This window comes from Globicephala melas, chromosome 1 (assembly GCF_963455315.2).
Source record: "Globicephala melas chromosome 1, mGloMel1.2, whole genome shotgun sequence".
Classification (NCBI taxonomy): domain Eukaryota; kingdom Metazoa; phylum Chordata; class Mammalia; order Artiodactyla; family Delphinidae; genus Globicephala; species Globicephala melas.
Genome location: NC_083314.1, coordinates 96,980,462 through 96,999,298, shown reverse-complemented (window position 1 = coordinate 96,999,298; position 18,837 = coordinate 96,980,462). Strand labels below are relative to the sequence as shown.

The 18,837-nt window shown below is 38.5% G+C and overlaps 2 protein-coding genes across 5 annotated transcripts in view; both read left to right on the top strand.

Moving 5' to 3' along the window:
* Window positions 1–16,432, top strand: part of RNPC3 (RNA binding region (RNP1, RRM) containing 3) — an 84,019-nt gene extending 67,587 nt beyond the window's left edge. Inside the window, exons 19-20 of one of the 3 annotated variants that reach the window (XR_011377889.1) lie at window positions 8,651–8,757; window positions 9,616–13,341. The gene's annotated coding sequence lies outside the window, so the exon portion shown is untranslated. Of the gene's footprint in view, window positions 1–108; window positions 3,415–8,650; window positions 8,758–9,615; window positions 13,342–16,310 lie in introns of those variants that run through there. The other 2 variants (XR_009564549.1, XR_009564550.1) reach the window with 2 other exon arrangements.
* Window positions 13,439–18,837, top strand: part of LOC115859650 (pancreatic alpha-amylase) — a 57,386-nt gene continuing 51,987 nt past the window's right edge. For both annotated transcript variants that reach the window (XM_060301901.2, XM_060301912.2), the window contains exons 1-5: window positions 13,439–14,972; window positions 16,240–16,453; window positions 16,816–16,962; window positions 17,804–18,001; window positions 18,389–18,619. In XM_060301901.2, the coding sequence (XP_060157884.1) occupies window positions 16,286–16,453; window positions 16,816–16,962; window positions 17,804–18,001; window positions 18,389–18,619 (744 nt within the window). In that variant the 5' untranslated portion in view covers window positions 13,439–14,972; window positions 16,240–16,285. The remainder of the gene's footprint in view (window positions 14,973–16,239; window positions 16,454–16,815; window positions 16,963–17,803; window positions 18,002–18,388; window positions 18,620–18,837) is intronic.

Below are 18,837 nucleotides of genomic sequence, written 5' to 3'. Positions count from 1 at the left end.
AAGTTTGAAATATTGCGAGAATTGCCAAATGTATGACAAAGTAACAAAGTGAGCAGATGCTGTTGGAAAATGATAGCTTTAAACTTCCTCTGTACATGGTTGCCACAGACCTTCAATTTGTAAAAAGTGCAATATCTGCAAAGCACAACAAAACAAGGAACGAGATATGCCTGTATTTGAAAAAAATTCAACATTCTTCTGTCAACAAATGAAGTATAGAAGGAATGTACCTGAACATAATAAAAGTCGTACAGGACAAGCCCATGGACAACATCATACTGAAAGGTGAAGAGCTGAAAAATTTTCCTTTAATATCAGGAACCTCACCTCTCCTCATTTCTATTCAAAATAGTATGGGAACTTCTAGCCAGAACAATTGGGCAAGACAAAGACATAAAAGACATGCAAATGAGAAAGGAAGAATAAACTTGTCTCTGTTTGCAGATGACATTATTTTATATATGGAAACTCTTAAAGGCTCCAGCAAAAATCTGTTAGAATTAGTCAAAAAATTCAGTAAATTTACAGAGGACAAGATCAACATGAAAAAATTAGTACAATAACAACAAGCTATCAGAGAATGTAAAAAAGCAATCCCATTTACAACCGCACCAAAAATAATAAAATACTTAGGAATAATTTAACCAAGGGAGTGAAAGATCTGTATGCTGAAAACTGTAAGACATTGAGGAAAGAAATTGAAGAAGACGTAAACCAGTGGAAAGATGTCCTATGTTCTTGGATTGGAAGAATTAATATTGTTAAAATGTCCATACCACCCAAAGTGATCTATTATCAACAGTGCAATCCCTGTCAATATTCCAATAGCATTTTTCACAGAAATAAAATTCAATCTTAAAATTCCCATATGGAATCACCGAAGAGCTTGAATATCCAAAGTCATCTTGAGAACGACAAAGAAAGCTGGAGGCATCACACTTCCTTATTTCAAACTAAATTTCAAAACTACAATAATCAAAATAGTATGGTATTGGCCCAAAACTAGGCAACAGAGCCCAGAAATAAACCCTCACATATGTGGTCAAAAGATGTTTGACAGGGGTGCCAATACCCATCAATGGGGAAAAGATAGTCTCTTCAATAAATGGTGTTGGAAAATCTGGATATCCACATTCAAAATAATGGAACTGGTCACCTGTCTTACATCACTGAAACAATTTTATTTGAAATGAAAGATTAAATGTAGAACCTGACAGCATAAAACTCCTAGAAGAGAACAGGAAAACGCTTCAGGATATTGGTCTCAGCAGTGATTTCATGTATATGACACCAAAAATCACAGACAAAGGAACCCCAAAAATAAACAAGGAGGACAAGGTCAAACTAAAGAGTATCTGCATAGCAAATAAAACAGTCAGTAAAATAAACAAGGCAATCTATGGAATGGGAGAAAATATTTGCACACGGTGTATCTGTTAAGGAGTTAATATTCAAAATAGATAAGGAACTCTTACAACTCAGTAGAAAAAACCCAAATAACCCAATTTTAAAATAGGCAAAGGACTGAGTGGACATTTTTCAAAGAAGACATACAACTGGCCAGAGGTACATGAAAAGGTGCTCAACATCACTCATCATCAGGGAACTAGCAAATCAAAACCACAAGATATCACCTCACACGTGTTAGGATGTCTATTATCGAAAAGACAAGAGATAACAAGTGTTGGCAAAGATGTGGAAAAAGGTAACCCAGGTATACTGTTGGTAGAAATGTAAATTGATACAACTATTATGGAAAACAGTATGAAGTTCCTCAAAAAATTAAACGTAGTACTACCATATGACCAAGCAATCCCACTCCTGCATATAGATTCGAAAGAAATGAAATCAATATCTCGAATTGATATATGCACCCTCATGTTCAGTGCAGTATTACTCACAATAACCAAAACATGGAGACAACCTAAATGTCTATCAGCAGTGAATGGATAAAGATAATGTTATTTGTCAACTTGAAGGGCATTGTGCTGAGTGAAATAAGCCAGGCAGAGAAAGACAAATCTTGTATTGTATTACTTATGTGTGGTGCATTAAAAAATTAGAATTGAACTCATAGAAAGAGAGTAGAAATGGTAGCTGTCAGGGCCTGGGGGCGGGGGGGGGGGCAAATGGAGAGATGTAGTCCACAGGGTACAAACCTTCAGTTATAAGGTGAATGAGGATCTACTGTACAGTGAGGTCACTATAGTTGATAATATGGGATTGTACACTTGAAATTCGTTTAGAATAGATTTTAATAGTGCTTACCAAAAATTTTTTTTAAAAAAGGGAGTTAACTATGTGAGGTGATGGATGTGTGAATTAAATTGCTCTTGGCAATCACTTCATAGTGCTAATGTTATATCTGATCATCACATTGTACATTTTAAATATATAAAGTTTTATTTGTCAATTATTCTTCAATAAAACTAGAAAAAAATCATGGGGAAGTCAAATACCTTGACAAAACCCCATCACATTTCTAGGATTTTCAAACCATAAGAGCTGTCAACTCTTTGGTACACTATACCCTTATTATGTCAACCAAGTACTCCCAAACAGGCAAAATGATGCCACATGGTCTGGGTATAATACATTTGAAATCTGTTTTTTCTTTGTTCACAGTATTTTCTAATCCTTTTCTCATGTGTAATAACTTGTTAACAGTTTCTTCCTTTAGATGTTTCATTTTATCTACAGAAGTAATTCTGCCTATGAATACTGAGTTATTTCTCTTCTCATGGAAGGGAAAGTAACTATTTGTGTTGAAGAATTATTATTTGTGATTAGACTTCCATTTGTAACTCAAAACTGAGCCAACAAACACCATCATAGAGTATGACGGATAACAGAATGATTGGAACATTAGCTCATGCCTTTGCAGAGTAATCTCAATATTATGATGATCAGGATCATTTTTTATTATCATTCAGCTTCCAAATAGAGTGCCCCTAGATGCTGAACCAATATGTGATATAAGCTTCCAAAAAGACACTTATGTTCAATAAACCAAATCTCTAAAGAGATTACTTTCTGTGGTATGTAGAGATAAGTCAGATGGTTTTTGCAAAGGATAGAAAAGTCTTCACGTATTTAAACCAAAGTTTTTAGAACATTTGCATTTTGTTCTTATGGCTGTATCAAAGCAGTTTCCTTCCTTCCAATATGAAAGTGTGAAAAATATGGAAAAAGTTCAGGGTCTTTATTCAGGGCTAGTTCAATTGACTTAATTTTTCTTCTCTTTTGTTTCCCACTGCAAGCCTCTTAAAAAAAATAATAATAAGTCTAGAGATAAAGGAAAAAACATCTAGATCCCTCAGATGTAGCTTAGAATTTGTTGCAGAAAATTATAAAGTTTTAGAAGAAATCATTCAAGGGCTCCAATAAAAACAATACTTCAAAAAAAAAAAAAAACCGGAATGGAAAGTGATAGATTAAAAGAACTTTAAAGGTCTTTCACAAGAAATTGAACAGATCAGATGCAGATGTGCAGTCTGTTTGCTCTTTTTGTCCTTAAACATAGACTCTGGGGAAAAAAAAGTGTGGGTAGGAGCCACTCACATAATTTGTTTTTAGGTAGAAATGGGTGTCTTGAAAGGGTTTAGGTACAAAGAGCACGATTTACACTAGAATAAAAGGTAAAATATGTATTATTTCCCTATGATAGCAAATCTGCAAAATACAACTGATATTTTGGGATACTTTTCAAGGTCTTATGTGTTATAAAATGATTATATGTGCATCAGTTCAATGAATGGACATTTTGGAAACACTTCTTTGAAGCTCAGTTTCCTCACCTGTAAAATGAAAGGAATATCTACTGTTTTAGTCTGATGTATCAAATGAGAAATTGTATATAATATACTAATCATTATTTCTGCCTAAACGCATATTTCTTCATGTCCTCAATAAAGATGTGTTTCTTATTCTTTTTTTAACTTTATTTATTTATTATATTTATTTTTAAATTTATTTATTTATGGCTGTGTTGGATCTTCGTTTCTGTGCGAGGGCTTTCTCTAGTTGTGGCAAGTGGGGGCCACTCTTCATCGCGGTGCGCGGGCCTCTCACTATCGCTGCCTCTCTTGTTCTCTGCGGAGCACAGGCTCCAGATGCGCAGGCTCAGTAATTGTGGCTCACGGGCTCAGTTGCTCCGCGGCATGTGGGATCTTCCCAGACCAGGGCTCAAACCCGTGTCCCCTGCATTGGCAGGCAGATTCTCAACCACTGCACCACCAGGGAAGCCCTGTTTCTTATTCTTAGTGCTGAGGTCTGTCAGCCTAATACTCTCCTAAAATCTAACTCAAGGAAGAAAGAAAATCACAGAACATTGGAACTGGAGCAGAAACTAACATTCAACTCTAACTTGAACTCTTGCCAGGGTCAGTCTGTGTGTGCTTACCTGTAAAAATCAGTTGACAGAAAACCTCTCTGTCTTGAGTTTAGTACTTCTGATTCAGTTCTAGGTCATAGCATCTGTAGGAATGCCTCTATCAGAAACGTCAGCTTAGCTTTGTATATTATCTTCCATGAGCTATAGGGCCACAAGTAAAGATTAAATAAATTCTGTAGCTTACAATGAAAGCACATATCAATCAATCCAACATATGTTTATTAAGTGCATAGGACTCTTTTAGGTACTTTGAAACATGTAACCCCTGTTTAAGTAGGAGTCTAGTTGTGAGAGCAAAAGAAAACTATGTGATACATTAATAAAAATAGAGGAAAATATTGTAACTGTGCATAATGAAGTATGGGTAGTAGGTTGTTTGACTTCAAAGGAGGAAAATGATGCCTGTTCTGAAATGGTTGAGAAAGCTTTGTGGAAAAGGAAGGGCTTGATATATAGATGAGGATTTGTAAGGAGGAGAAAAGAGGGAGGAGTATTCCAAGAAGAAAGGTAGTGACAGAGGCACAGAGGAATGAAAGAGACTGTGTGGTGATACTAAATAGATTAGTTGATTAGTGAGGCTGGAGAGGGAGATTTATGGGATACGAGGGGAAAATAGGTTGGATAGGTAGAAAGAGACTAATATCAGAAAAACACATTTCCTGTCAAGGCTTTCCTAATAGATTTGGTATATCAATACCAGCAATGGCATTTCTGACTATGTAGAAGATCACTTTCTATGCAAGACCTTTAAATGTTTCCGTGGGGAAATTCTAGGAACTATCATTCCTTAAACTGATAGTAATACAGAGTTAGTTTATTAAGTTTTAGGTTACATTAATTTTGTGGTCTGCTTCACTCCTCCTACTAGCCCCGAGCTGTGTAGTTTAAATGAAACTGAATTCAACACTTGTAGTCCACTTGCACATAAGTCTGCCAATCTTTGAATCCTTTCAGATTTGTGTAAACCTACGTCTGTCAATCCTCACTCCAGGCTACTATTGTCATGTGTTGAAATCACTGATTTTGAATGACAACCTACTTCCTGCTTACTATTTTTATATCACTGGGGATGGAAATAACAGAACTATCCCTTGATTTAACTGTCAGTCCAGTGACACCTCAAGCATACTATAACATTTTATAAAGGCCCTCAATCTGCAAGAAATGGATGGTTTTAGTAATATTGCTGGCTTTGTAGAAGATGAAAGTTTAGCTACGAAATGTTTTCCTGTACCAAAATGAGTATTAATACATTAAAAAAAATTAGAATAGAGACTTACATCCAGCAAAACCCTCCTCCAATGAGAATAAACTTAATTTTTTTTTCATTTGAGAAGGAAAGGCATTATTTGGTATAAAGGATTTTCTGCTTTATAGTCTAATGATACCAAATTAAAGAAGAAATTGGTATCCATTTTTTTGTTGTTGTTAAAAAAAAACAAAGGGAAGAAAAATAAAAAGGACTAATATCTACACAGAAATTTTTCTGAGTAAAAGAAAATATTTTGTGTAAATACAGTTTCATGTTATAGAGGTTTAATTTTAGAGGTACTATATGGAAACATTTCCAGTGTGCAGGCTTAGAGGTGTCACTACATAAGAGTCCATCTTCCCAGGTCCTGGGGTGAAACTTACTGAAAAAGCAAACAAAAATGTAAGGAAGATACAAATCAAAACGATTACCTTTATTTAAAAGCTAATAATGTAAGAGACTAGTTTTTATCAGCAGACGAGCGTCATTCTTAATAGTGAACCTAAGAATTAGATCAGCGTTTACACTCAAGAGCCTGAACTGGAGCAGGGCTCCCCTGGACGGAGCAGAGCCTCTCTAGAAGAAAAAAGCAGAATACCTTTATCAACTGACAAGAGAAAGAGAAGGAGCCGGGCTACATGTGTGCAGTATTTCCTTCCAAACTCATCAAAAAGACTTTACCCACTTCCTCTAGCGAGTGAAGTGGCAGAGAGACGCCAGAGTGTTCGGTACATGTAGCTATTCCTCAAAATAGAAAAAGAAGATGAATAGAGAAAAATAATCTCCTTCATACGTTTTGGTGTTTTGAAAGTACAATAAGTGTGTTGTGTTAAAGTCAGTAGTTTTAAAGAAGAAAAAAAAATATGAAAAAATAAAGAACCTCAATTATAGTTTCTATATATTTTCACTGTTCCTTGCTAGTGACTCAGTAATAAATATTCAGAGCTCTCTCTAACAGTTCATTTGCTCTGGAATTCCTATCCATGCCCCATGATTGTCTTTGATTTTTCTCCCCCATTTGGAGCCTTCCTACCCTTATGCAACATTTGGTCATGGAAAACTCACAAGAATAGCATCCCACAATTTTACAATTTTACTCTCAAAAGTTCTTCCATTAAAACTTTTTTTTCTTTTTGTTGGGGCTTCCCTGGTGGCGCAGTGGTTGAGAGTCCACCTGCCGAGGCAGGGGACACGGGTTCGTGCCCCAGTCCGGGAAGATCCCACATGCCGCGGAGCGGCTAGGCTCGTGAACCATGGCCTCTGAGCCTGCGCGTCCGGAGCCTGTGCTCTGCAACAGGAGAGGCCACAACAGTGAAAGGCCCGCGTACCGCAAATATATAAATAAACTTTTTTTCTTTTTGTTAACTCATCTCAACTAGTAACATGTTTGTCTCTCGAAGGACATACTAACTTCATTACAGTAAACGTGAAAGAGGGTTTACTGGGGAATGTTACAAACACAACACATATAATGCTTCACAGTTTCATTAATCCACAAAGAGTGATGCTTTGGCTGGCACATCTGGACTGGGTGACCACAGAAAGTGCTCAGCAGACAGAGACCCCCACTTCCCCAATGCAATATAAATATGGGAGGGAGCAGCCAATAAGTGGCTTTGTTAGAAAATATGGCTTCTGAGTCTAGCCTCTGGTATTCCCTGTTCTTCCATTGAGCTCACTCAGACCTGTGGAGTCAACCTTCTTAGTAAGCTATCAAAAGAAAAGAGGAAATGAGTCCTCAAAGAAAATAAAATTTATCCCTTCTTACTGCCTCAAAATCTTAGTAGGTGTTAATGGCTTAATATATTGATAGTTTATATTAACTGAATTAAATTTTAATGATTATTTTAAAAATATCTCCTGGAGATAATGTCTTAACTCAGAGGTGTGACTGCAGTGGTAGGAATATCTAACAGGGAGGATATGTAGGTAGACTCTGAGCAGTCTTCCAACTGCCAAATGTCAGTCACTGACTACCACGTCACTTCCCACTAGAGGGTAAAGAATGCTCCGACTGTCAGAATCTGCCATAATCTACTTACACATCAGCTGAAAAGCTGCGTGGAAGTATGTTTGTTTTCTATTTAGCAGTAACATACATATTCCACAGATGTACTCATGAGTGCAAATGAGAGAATGTTTCATTTTCTCTCTCAAGGGTACACTTAACAAGGAGCTAAGATCTTTTCAATTGGCGACGTTTAACATGGGACATATTCTGGTAAAGGCATGGCTAAAGGAGTGATAAGAAGAACACTTACTTTTTATAATGTGATTATTTAGGTTGTGGAGGAAAGGGATATTTCCTCTATGATGCATCATTTAGCATAATTATTGATTATTTTTTAGCTATTTATATGTGGATGTCATTTGGGTATACAGAAACAAATTACTTTTAGGAGTAAGGAGAAAATTTGTAATTTTCTAGGTAGGATGACTGTGTAGTCACATAGGTTACAAATGTTTTTTTTAACTTATCAGGACAATCCCCTCCCCCTGCCCCTTTTAAAATCAAAACCTCCTGTGGAAAATCAATGTATAAAACTCTAATAACGAGGCTCCTCTCTTTGGAATTGTGGTGGGATATTTGGGAGCTGGATTGCCCGCCCTCACCTCCTCCCTCCTTGTCCAGGAACACTTGAAAGCATCTATAGGGGCATGATATGTTGCTTTTAAACTTAAGTACAGGAAGAAATTTTGTAAATGCTATATTTTTGATTTTTAAATTCAATACCTTCTGTGGAAAATGTTTTTGAGACCTTTAAAAGTTACAGTGTTCGAAAGAATATTATGAAATAATCTGTAATATGTCAAAATGTTCTTACTATTTTTAACAGCAGCATTTTTATACAATATATTATGTTGAAAATAAGTGGAATGTAACTCACAGGGAGTGTGAAAAGCTGAATAGTTTTTAGCTGCAATAATGCTACATAATCAAGAAACTCAAAATCTTGGGAGCTTAAAACAACAAATGCTGAATTTTCCTGCTCCGAGGTCTGCAGGTTGTTTGAGACAGCTCGGCTTCATGATGTCGTTTACCTGGGCTTGACTTCAGGCTGTGAGTTAAAGTCATGTCTGATCCATTTTCTTCAGTCAGTGGCCGCTCAAGGTATGTTCTTTTCATGATGCAAACAGAAATACAGGGACCAAGCCTTGTCATGAAAGAACATTTAAAGCCTTTGCTTGCCTCAGTGTGAAAATATTCCATTGATTAAAGCAAGACACATGGACAAGCCTAAGAGCTCTATTAGTGGCTTTGAGTAAGAAGTAATGCCATTTGAGTAAGCAGATATACTCTGTATACTTTAATAGGAAGAATTGCAAAGCCATATGGCAAAAGACTTGCATGTATATTTCTTTAGCATTGACAAACTACAGAATTTGGAATAATAATCCAGACCAAAATTATCAAAGGCAAGTACAGATAAAAACCAAACTCAACATTTATCATGGACACTTCAAGACAAATAGGGTATACTAAATCCACAATGTACTTATTAGACAACATACTTACAAGTACACGCACACTTTCCACTACCATAATTCTAAGATTATGTGGTTTCCTTTTATAGTTAATTATTATAGTTAGCAATAACTTTTAGTGATAATTCCTTCCAGGGTATTATCCACATGAGCCAGAAGATTCGAACATGTGCGTGTGATGAGTATTTATTGTTCATCCCTGTCAAGCATCCCCACCTCCTTTAGTGGTAACAGTACATAAGTTTCCTGGTAAGAAGCCACACAGAGACCATGTTTCACCCATTCTGTTAAGGCACAGTTAGCCTTATTTCTCACCTGCAGGGGTAGGCATGTGATCTATGCTGGAACAATCAGGACATTCCATTCCCTTGTTGCAGTGTTTGGTTCAGGGGTGGGTTTATATGCCGAGCCAGACCAATTAAGAGTCAGTCTTGAGTCTTTGGCTTACACTGTTGGGAAAGAGGTGCTTACTTTTTTCTCTGAGTTTGCCAGTCTGCTTGGAAGTAAGCTTGACACTGCGTTTGACCAGTTTTGCCATGGTGTGGGAAAATCCTGCCTGAGAATGAAGCCAAGACACTGGAAAGCAGAGCCAAGAGATGGAGACAGAAAATGTCTTGAGGTTTCTTTGAGCTTTTAATTCCAGTCCGAAGCCATCTGTATCCCTTAACTTCCCAGTGACAAAGCTAACAAATTGTTCTTGATTGTTTTTGCCACTTGAAATCCAAAACATTCATACTAAAACCTATGCTTCTTTTTGCTCTGTGGTCTCTCTCCAAAATTTTCTTTTTCTGGGCTCACTTGTCATATCACTTTGCTAGCACACACATGACCCCTCATTTCAAGGGTCATGTACTCCATGTCATCTTAATGTTTCACTATATCCTGGACTCACACTTAATTCATTTGTTATTTCTCCTGAAAGTGCAGATTTGCTAAATAAAAGGGGTTCTTTAGCCAATAACTTTGTTTCCTCCGTTAGGTTTCATATCAACTCTCTGGTCTCAGTGAAGATGTGTCTGAAGATTCACATGTTTCATTGTATGTCTCAAACTCTGACTCCACTCATTTCCTGTGGCACTGACAGCTTGCCCTCAAAGTCTTCCAGATTCTCTATCTGGAAGATGTGATGCCATATCTCAGACGTGATTGTATTCTCCTGAACCGTGTGGCACCAGCCGTCTTCCTCCTTTATATTGTGGCTTCCTTGATGCCTGCTAAGCTACCATGTGAAACTGTCTTTTGACTAATATAGACCACCAGCCCTTTCCCTGCTGATGCAATTTCTCCTTGTGCAGAGACCACGCTGTTGAGGCCACACTTCCACGCCAAAGCCGCTATTAGAGCTCTTTAGTGCCAAAGTCTTTTTCTGTTTGGGAAGAATCTCTTTCCTGCAACACTATGTTGCATAAGTCTCAGATCAGTGTTGCCTTTTAATTCAAATGTATCACAAAGAATTTCAGTATATATGCGTTTGTTCCTTCTCCAGACTTTAGCAATCAGTCTGTGGGAATTTGACCACAATCCATCTGAGAGACAGAGGCATTAGAGGACTCAGACTCCTCCCTCCTTTCCCTTAACCGTTTGATCAGGTTTTGCCTTTATTTCTTTATGAGTTATTTCTTCAAGGTTTCCTGATTTCTTGGGAAAGAGAGAGGTCTTGTCTCTCTCAGTCCTTTTTTATTGGTTGAATTGTATCATTATTACAGCTTCTGATCATGTTGAGAATCCCTCCACTAAACATTTCTGACTGGATACACTGCGCTCATGGATTTTTATGGACATTAAATTTACAGTCTGCATTCTACGATACCACTCCATTATCTCCTCTTATCCTTAGAAAAACAACAAACAAATATATCACTGTAAATTAAGATCACAGAACCTCAACACTTAAATAGAATGGAGCATACCCTGTAGCCAGGCAGAAAAGCAGAAACACTTTAGAATTCTCAATGGTTCCATCATTCACTGTTAGAAATTAGAGCGCTGTTAGAATTATTTCAATCATCGGATGTATTCTTTGTTTCCTTTTTTGATTATCTGGAATTGTCACTCTGGACTCACTTTGGCACCTAACCCTGCTGCAAACCTCCTGCCCAACCTATCTATAAATCATTCTACTGAGAATAGACTTGTTGCTTCGCTTAGTTAACCTAATGTATTTACAAGATTAGCAATACAACTTAAATGCATCAGTGCTTATATTTTGAAATATGCCTGATCTCAGTACTGTGATCATTAGCACTTAAGACCTTACCGTATCATATCTGAACTCAAAGTCTTTCACAGTGACACTGCTTTTGATGGTAAAACCCACAGTTTCCAAAACATCCAGGACATCAGGAAAGATGTTCTGGTACAACACCGTCACCTAGGGGTTTGCTCAGGTGTTCTGTGGTGCAGTGGTGGACGGAATTAGTCTAAAGATCTTATGTCTGGTCAGATTTGGGTCCTGTGATTATGTCCTAATGGAAGAGAAACCACAGAATTACCTTCTCTAAACTTAATGTCTTGATGTAGCTAATATTTTATGGTTGTACGTTTTATTAATATCTATCCACCTCAGAATAAAATGTCATACTGAAATTTCTTTTATTATTTTTTCATTTTAAAATTTTATTTATTTGTTTACTTATTTATTCTTTTTTGGCTGCATTGAGTCTTCGTTGCTGCACCTGGGCTTTCTCTAGTTACGGCGAACGGGAGCTACTCTTTATTTATCTATCTATCTATTTATTTATTTATTTATTCGTGTTTGGCTGCATTGGGTCTTTGTTGCTGTGCGTGAGCTTTCTCTAGTTGTTGCGAGCAGGGGCTACTCTTCCTTGATGTGCATGGGCTTCTCATTGCACTGGCTTCTCTGCTTGCAGAGCACGGGGTCTAGGCGCACGGGCTTCAGCAGTTGTGGCACGTGGACTCAGTAGTTGTAGCTCACGGGCTGTAGAGCACAGGCTCAGTAGTTGTGGCTCATGGGCTTAGTTGCTCCGCGGCATGTGGGATCTTCCCAGACCAGGGCTCAAACCCGTGTCCTCTGCATTGGCAGGCGGATTCTTAACCACTGTGCCAGCAGGGAAGTCCTCATATTGAAATTTCTTAAGGCAGAAACTTAAATAACTAAAAACTTTGGTTGGGACTGAAACCAGAACTGAATTGAATAATTCCGTTTCTGTTTGAAATCGAAACATTACAAATGCTTGCACTAGATAGTTAAGACAATATTTTGACTGTGAAATCAGTTGGCCCTAATTGTTATTTTCCTTCTATTAGTGAAGGACTTAAAAAAAAGATCTAATCCTAGTTAAATAACACATGATTACAGACTTTGTAGATATATATAATGCCAGATGTTTAAAAAGGTTAATATTCCCTCAATAAGGAAAACATTGTTATAAAAGGTCACTTAGATGGTATTGCTGGGAGATTTTATGGATGTTCTTCACCTGTTTAACATTTTTACTGATAGTTCTTTTCAGATTACAAATAAACAGTTTGTGCTCTAAGTATGTATTCATGTTAACATTTACTTTGTAAAATATGCTTCTTACAGGAATACAGTTTTACTTTACTCTCCCTTTTATCACACACTGTTTAGCTGTGCTGACTGTGTGTGTGTGTGTGAGAGAGAGAGAGAGAGAGAGAGAGAGAGAGAGAGAGAGACTTGAGTATTCTAAGCTTTTTCCTACCTTGGGCTTTTACTATTGCACTTTGTTCTATCTAGATTTCTCTTTCTCTGATCTTCAAATAACTAGCTCCTTCTAGACCTACAAATTCTAGTTGAAAATCACTTTCTTGAAGATACCTTCCCAGATTATTCAGTCTAAAATACCCTGATGGTGAAGTCATTTTCTATTTCATTACACTGTTATTTCATATTAGTTCTTATTGCCATCTTGAAGTTTTATTATTAACTCATGTATTTTCTGTTTTTCCACTAGAATGTAAGCTGCTCAAGAATAAAATATTGTCCATCTTCTACATCATTGTATCCTGAGTATCATCCATGTGCTTAGCAAAAAGCAGGCACTCAGTTAATGCTTGTTGAATGAATGGACTTCTTCCCGCCTGTAGTATATTCTCTATATTAATGTACAGGATTTCGTGTACATTAAGAAGGAAAATGGATGCAAATTTATTAATGTAGTGTTTGATCAGGTAGAAGAGATATTTGGTTATAAGAAATAAGAGAGAGAGAGAAAAAAAAAAAGCCACACTCGACTGCTATAGCCAATGCATTAAGCACAGGATTCGATGGAGGGGGGAGGGGGGAGGGGAAAGGTCTGTTGCCTCAATGCATGGGCATCCATCTTCCAAATAGTTTCTTAAATCTTAATCCAGAAATTGAAATAACTACAAATTTTCTTTGAAGGTGAAACCAGAACTGAATTGAATATTCTGTTTCTTCTTGAAATTGAAACATTACAAATGTTTGCAATAGATAGTTCAGGCAAAATTTTCACTGTGAATTCAGTTGGCCCTAATTGTTAATCTCCTTCGTTTACTGAAGGACTTAAGAAATATGATCGAATCCTAGTTAAATAATACATGATTACAGACGTTTTATATACATATAGATATATAGGAGCTTCCGGGAAGATATATAGGAGTAAGACGCGGAGATCACCTTCCTCCTCACAGATACACTAGAAATACATCTACACGTGGAACAACTCCTACAGAACACCTACTGAACGCTGGCAGAAGACCTCAGACCTCCCAAACGGCAAGAAACGCCCCCCCACCCCCACCCCACGTACCTGGGTAGGGCAAAAGAAAAAAGAATAAACAGAGACAAAAGGATAGGGACGGGACCTGCACCAGGAGGGAGCTGTGAAGGAGGAAAGGTTTCCACACACTAGGAAGCCCCTGCGCGGGCGGAGACTGCAGCTGGCGGAGGGGGAAAGCTTCGGAGCCGCGGAGGAGAGCGCAGCAACAGGGGTGCGGGGGGCAAAGCGGGGAGATTCCCGCACAGAGGATCGGTGCCGACCGGCACTCACCAGCCCGAGAGGCTTGTCTGCTCCCCCGCCGGGGCGGGCGGGGCTGGGAGCTGAGGCTCGGGCTTCGTTCGGAGCGCAGGGAGAGGACTGTTGTTGGCGGCGTGAACACAGCCTGCAGGGGGTTAGTGGGCCACGGCTGGCCGGGAGGGAGTCCGGGTAAAAGTCTGGACCTGCCGAAGAGGCAAGAGACTTTTACTTCCCTCCTTGTTTCCTGGTGCGCGAGGAGAGGGAATTAAGAACGCTGCTTAAAGGAGCTCCAGAGACGGGCGCGAGCTGCGGCTAAAAGCGCGGACCCCAGAGACAGGCATGAGACGCTAAGGTTGCTCTGCCGCCGCCACCAAGAAGCCTGTGTGCGAGCACAGGTCAATATCCACACCCCCATTCCGAGGAGCCTGTGCAGCCCGCCACTGCCAGGGTCCCGGGATCCAGGGACAACTCCCCCGGGAGAACACGCGGCGCGCTTCAGGCTGGTGCAATGTCACGCCGGCCTCTGCCGCCGCAGGCTCGCCCTGCACTCCGTGCCCCTCCCTCCCCCCGGCCTGAGTGAGCCAGAGCCCCCGAATCAGCGGCTCCTTTAACCCGTCCTGTCTGAGCGAAGAACAGACGCCCTCCGGCGACCTACACGCAGAGGCGGGGCCAAATCCAAAGCTGAGCCCCTGGGATCTGTGAGAACAAAGAAGAGAAAGGGAAATCTCTCCCAGCAGCCTCAGAAGAGCGGATTAAAGCTCCACAATCAACTTGATGTACCCTGCATCTGTGGAATACATGAATAGACAACGAGTCATCCCAAATTGAGGAGGTGGACTTTGAGAGCAAGATTTATGATTTTTCCCCTTTTCCTCTTTTTGTGAGTGTGTATCTGTATGCTTCTGTGTGAGATTTTGTCTGTATAGCTTTGCTTCCACCATTTGTCCTAGGGTTCTATCCGTCCTTTTTTTTTCCTCTCTTAATTATTTTTTTTTATTTTAATAACTTTATTACATTTTATCTTACTTTATTTTATTTTACCTTATCTTCTTTCTTTCATTTTTTCCTTACTTCCCTCCTTCCTTCTTTCCTTCTTCCCTCCTTCCCTCCCTCCCTCCTTTCTTTCTTTTCTTTTCTTTCTTTCTTTCTTCTTTCTTTCCTTCTACTAATTCTTTCTTTCTACTTTTTCTCCCTTTTATTCTGAGCCGTGTGGATGAAAGGCTCTTGGTGCTGCAGCCAGGAGTCAGTGTTATGCCTCTGAGGTGGGAGAGACAACTTCAGGACACTGGTCAACAAGAGACCTCCCAGCTCCACATAATATCAAAAGGCGAAAATCTCCCAGAGATCTCCATCTCAACACCAGCACCCAGCTTCACTCAACGACCAGCAAGCTACAGTGCTGGACATCCTATGCCAAACAACTAGCAAGACAGGAACACAACCCCACCCATTAGCAGACAGGCTGCCTAAAATCATAATAAGTCCACAGACACCCCAAAACACACCAACAGACGTGGACCTGCCCACCAGAAAGACAAGATCCAGCCTCATCCACCACAACACAGGCACTAGTCCCCTCCACCAGGAAGCCTACACAACCCACTGAACCAACCTTAGCCACTGGGGACAGACACCAAAAACAACAGGAACTACGAACGTGCAGCCTCCAAAAAGGAGACCCCAAACACAGTAAGATAAGGAAAATAAGAAGTCAGAAAAACACACAGCAGATGAAGGAGCAAGATAAAATCCCACCAGACCTAACAAATTAAGAGGAAATAGGCAGTCTACCTAAAAAAGAATTCAGAATAATGATAGTAAAGATGATCCAAAATCTTGGAAATAGAATAGACAAAATGCAAAAAACATTTAACAAGGACCTAGAAGAACTAAAGATGAAACAAACAACGATGAACAACACAATAAATGAGATATATAAAATGCCAGATGTTTAAAAATGGTTAATAGTCCCTCAAAAAGGAAAACATTGTTCTAAAAGGTCATTTAGGTGTTATTCCTGGGAGATTTTATGGCTGTTCTTCACCTGTTTAACATTATTATCGATAGTTCTTTTCAGATTATGAATAAATGGTTTGTGCTCTGTTTATTCATGTTAACATTTACATTGTAAAATATGCTTCTTACAGGAATATAAATAGTTGCTGGGAATAACACTGACAGCTTGAAAGCAAAATGAAGCTCTTTCTATTGCTTTCAGCCATTGGATTCTGCTGGGCTCAGTATGCCCCAAATACCGAATCTGGACGGACATCTATTGTCCATCTGTTTGAGTGGCGCTGGGTTGATATTGCTCTTGAATGTGAGCGATACTTAGCTCCCAAAGGATTTGGAGGGGTTCAGGTGGGTATTGTTCACAGTATAAATTGCAGACTTCGCTGTGCTTAGAGTAAATGGTATTATGCTCTGTGTCTGTGAAGCTGGGACAACATTTTACTTCACAAATAAGTACTCTAAGTAAAACAGTTTTCTGAGGAAGAAAAAAAATTGAAATTGTTGGCAACTTCATGTTTTATTTCTAATACAATATTTTTTTCAGCAGGACATTTCCAATGTGAAGTTAGTATTTTCTAATGGTTGTTAAGGAATGTGGCTGCAAATACAAAGATTCAGAAACAATTTTAGACTCTTGAGTCATTTCTAGAACATTCAGTGACACAAAGTAAGCTGTAATTTGATACTTACTACTGTTGTTTTATTTGTAGGTTTCCTCACCCAATGAAAATGCGATAATTAATAATCCTTCAAGACCTTGGTGGGAAAGGTACCAACCAGTTAGCTACAAGTTATGTACAAGATCAGGAAATGAGAATGAATTCAAAGACATGGTGACTAGATGTAACAACGTTGGTGTAAGTGAATTAAAGTTCCCTTTAAAAGTATTATATAGAAAAAGGATTTCTCTCTCTTGCCTCCTCTTCCTTTCAAGCAGAACGATTTTCATATATTTTAAAATTTTACTTCATGCTTTAGCCATAAATTAAAATGTGATTGTTGCCTTATGTTCAGCTTTTGTAAATACTTATTTATGCACTAAAGAAGATGTAAGAAAAAGTTTAAGGCCACGAACTTACTCGTACAGCAAAATATCACCTTTTAACCCTCCTGGCTGCATACGTTTCTGAGGAACACTTTTCCAGTTAGGAATCGGAAATTCCAGTTACAGTATTGGCGTTACTTTTATGTGACTTGTGTCTTCACCCGTAAGTCCCAGGTCTTTCTTCCTATAGGTTCTTTGATGGTAAATAATTATTTTCCCTTTGATGAGGAGCATAACAAGAGACAATACTTACTGATCCTAAATAGATAGTAGAGACTGGCTTTTTATTTCTTAGGATGACCCATGGAAATTACAAAAACCAATCATCTCTCCTGCCTCATCTGATTCTTTTCTCCTGCCCCTCCCCGCCAAAAAAAAAAAGGGTCTTTGCATTTTTTCACAGTTATGGTAGTTTTGGGTTCTCTTAATTTATCATATATGTAAATATTCGACCAAGTGGCTAGAATGCATGTAGGGCTTTAGTTCCCAATTATTTCCTTTCACATTTGACTGTTGCTCTTCTAGGAAGGTAAGTTATAAAATAACAAAGAGATATTTTGGAGTGATATTAATGTGCTGTAAACTCAAATTAATACCATTATAAATTTCTACCTCTCTCTAAGTCTCATTGAAATAGAAATTTGGCCTTTCAGGTCCGTATTTATGTGGATGCTATAATTAATCATATGTGTGGAAATGGTGTGGCTGCAGGAACGAGCAGTACTTGTGGGAGTTACTTCAACCCTGGAACTGAGGATTTTCCAGCAGTCCCGTACTCTGGTTGGGATTTTAATGATGGTAAATGTAAAACTAGAAGTGGAGAAATTGAGAGCTATAATGATGCTTCTCAGGTAATTAGCAAAAAGAGCTGTCTATGTCATTTATTATCCACATGTAGCTTATTGATCTCATTTTAAATATTAGTTGAGATTCCTTAGAACAGAATTCTAAGCCTGACTGTTCAAACAAAGAATCTCAAATCGATATTTAAAACATTTTTCCCAATTAAAGTTTTCACAATAAAAAAGCTCATCCACTGTATTTCCTACATTCTCCATTTTTATACTAGAAAATGTTTCAAAGGTATGTCCATACTAGAATGTCAGTATCCCCAGAGACCAAAGCAAAGAAGACACTATAGAAATATCCATTAATGAATAAATGAATGAATAATCAAATGGATTCTCAGGCAAAGGTGATCCTTTATATACCAATCACAACATTTTTTACCTCAATAGGTCCGAGATTGTCGTCTGGTTGGTCTTCTTGATCTTGCACTGGAGAAAGATTATGTGCGCTCCACAATTGCTGAATATCTGAACCGTCTCATTGACATTGGTGTAGCAGGGTTCAGAATTGATGCCGCTAAGCACATGTGGCCTGGAGACATGAAGGCAATTTTGGATAAACTGCATAATCTAAACAAAAGATGGTTCCCTGCAGGAAGTAAACCTTTCATTTACCAGGAGGTACATCAATACACATATGTGCAGATAAAACAAAGATTCATCAGAAAATAAATGGCAGATTTCATTAAAAGTGCAATTTCTGTAGGATAATGGCTGACTCATGTATACGGAGGAATGTTCCTTAAACTCCTTTGATTCAGAGACAGCACGTCTGACTCTATCACAGGAGCTTTTTTATGCAAGTGCCGAGAATTTTTTAGGCTGCCAAAAGTCTCTGT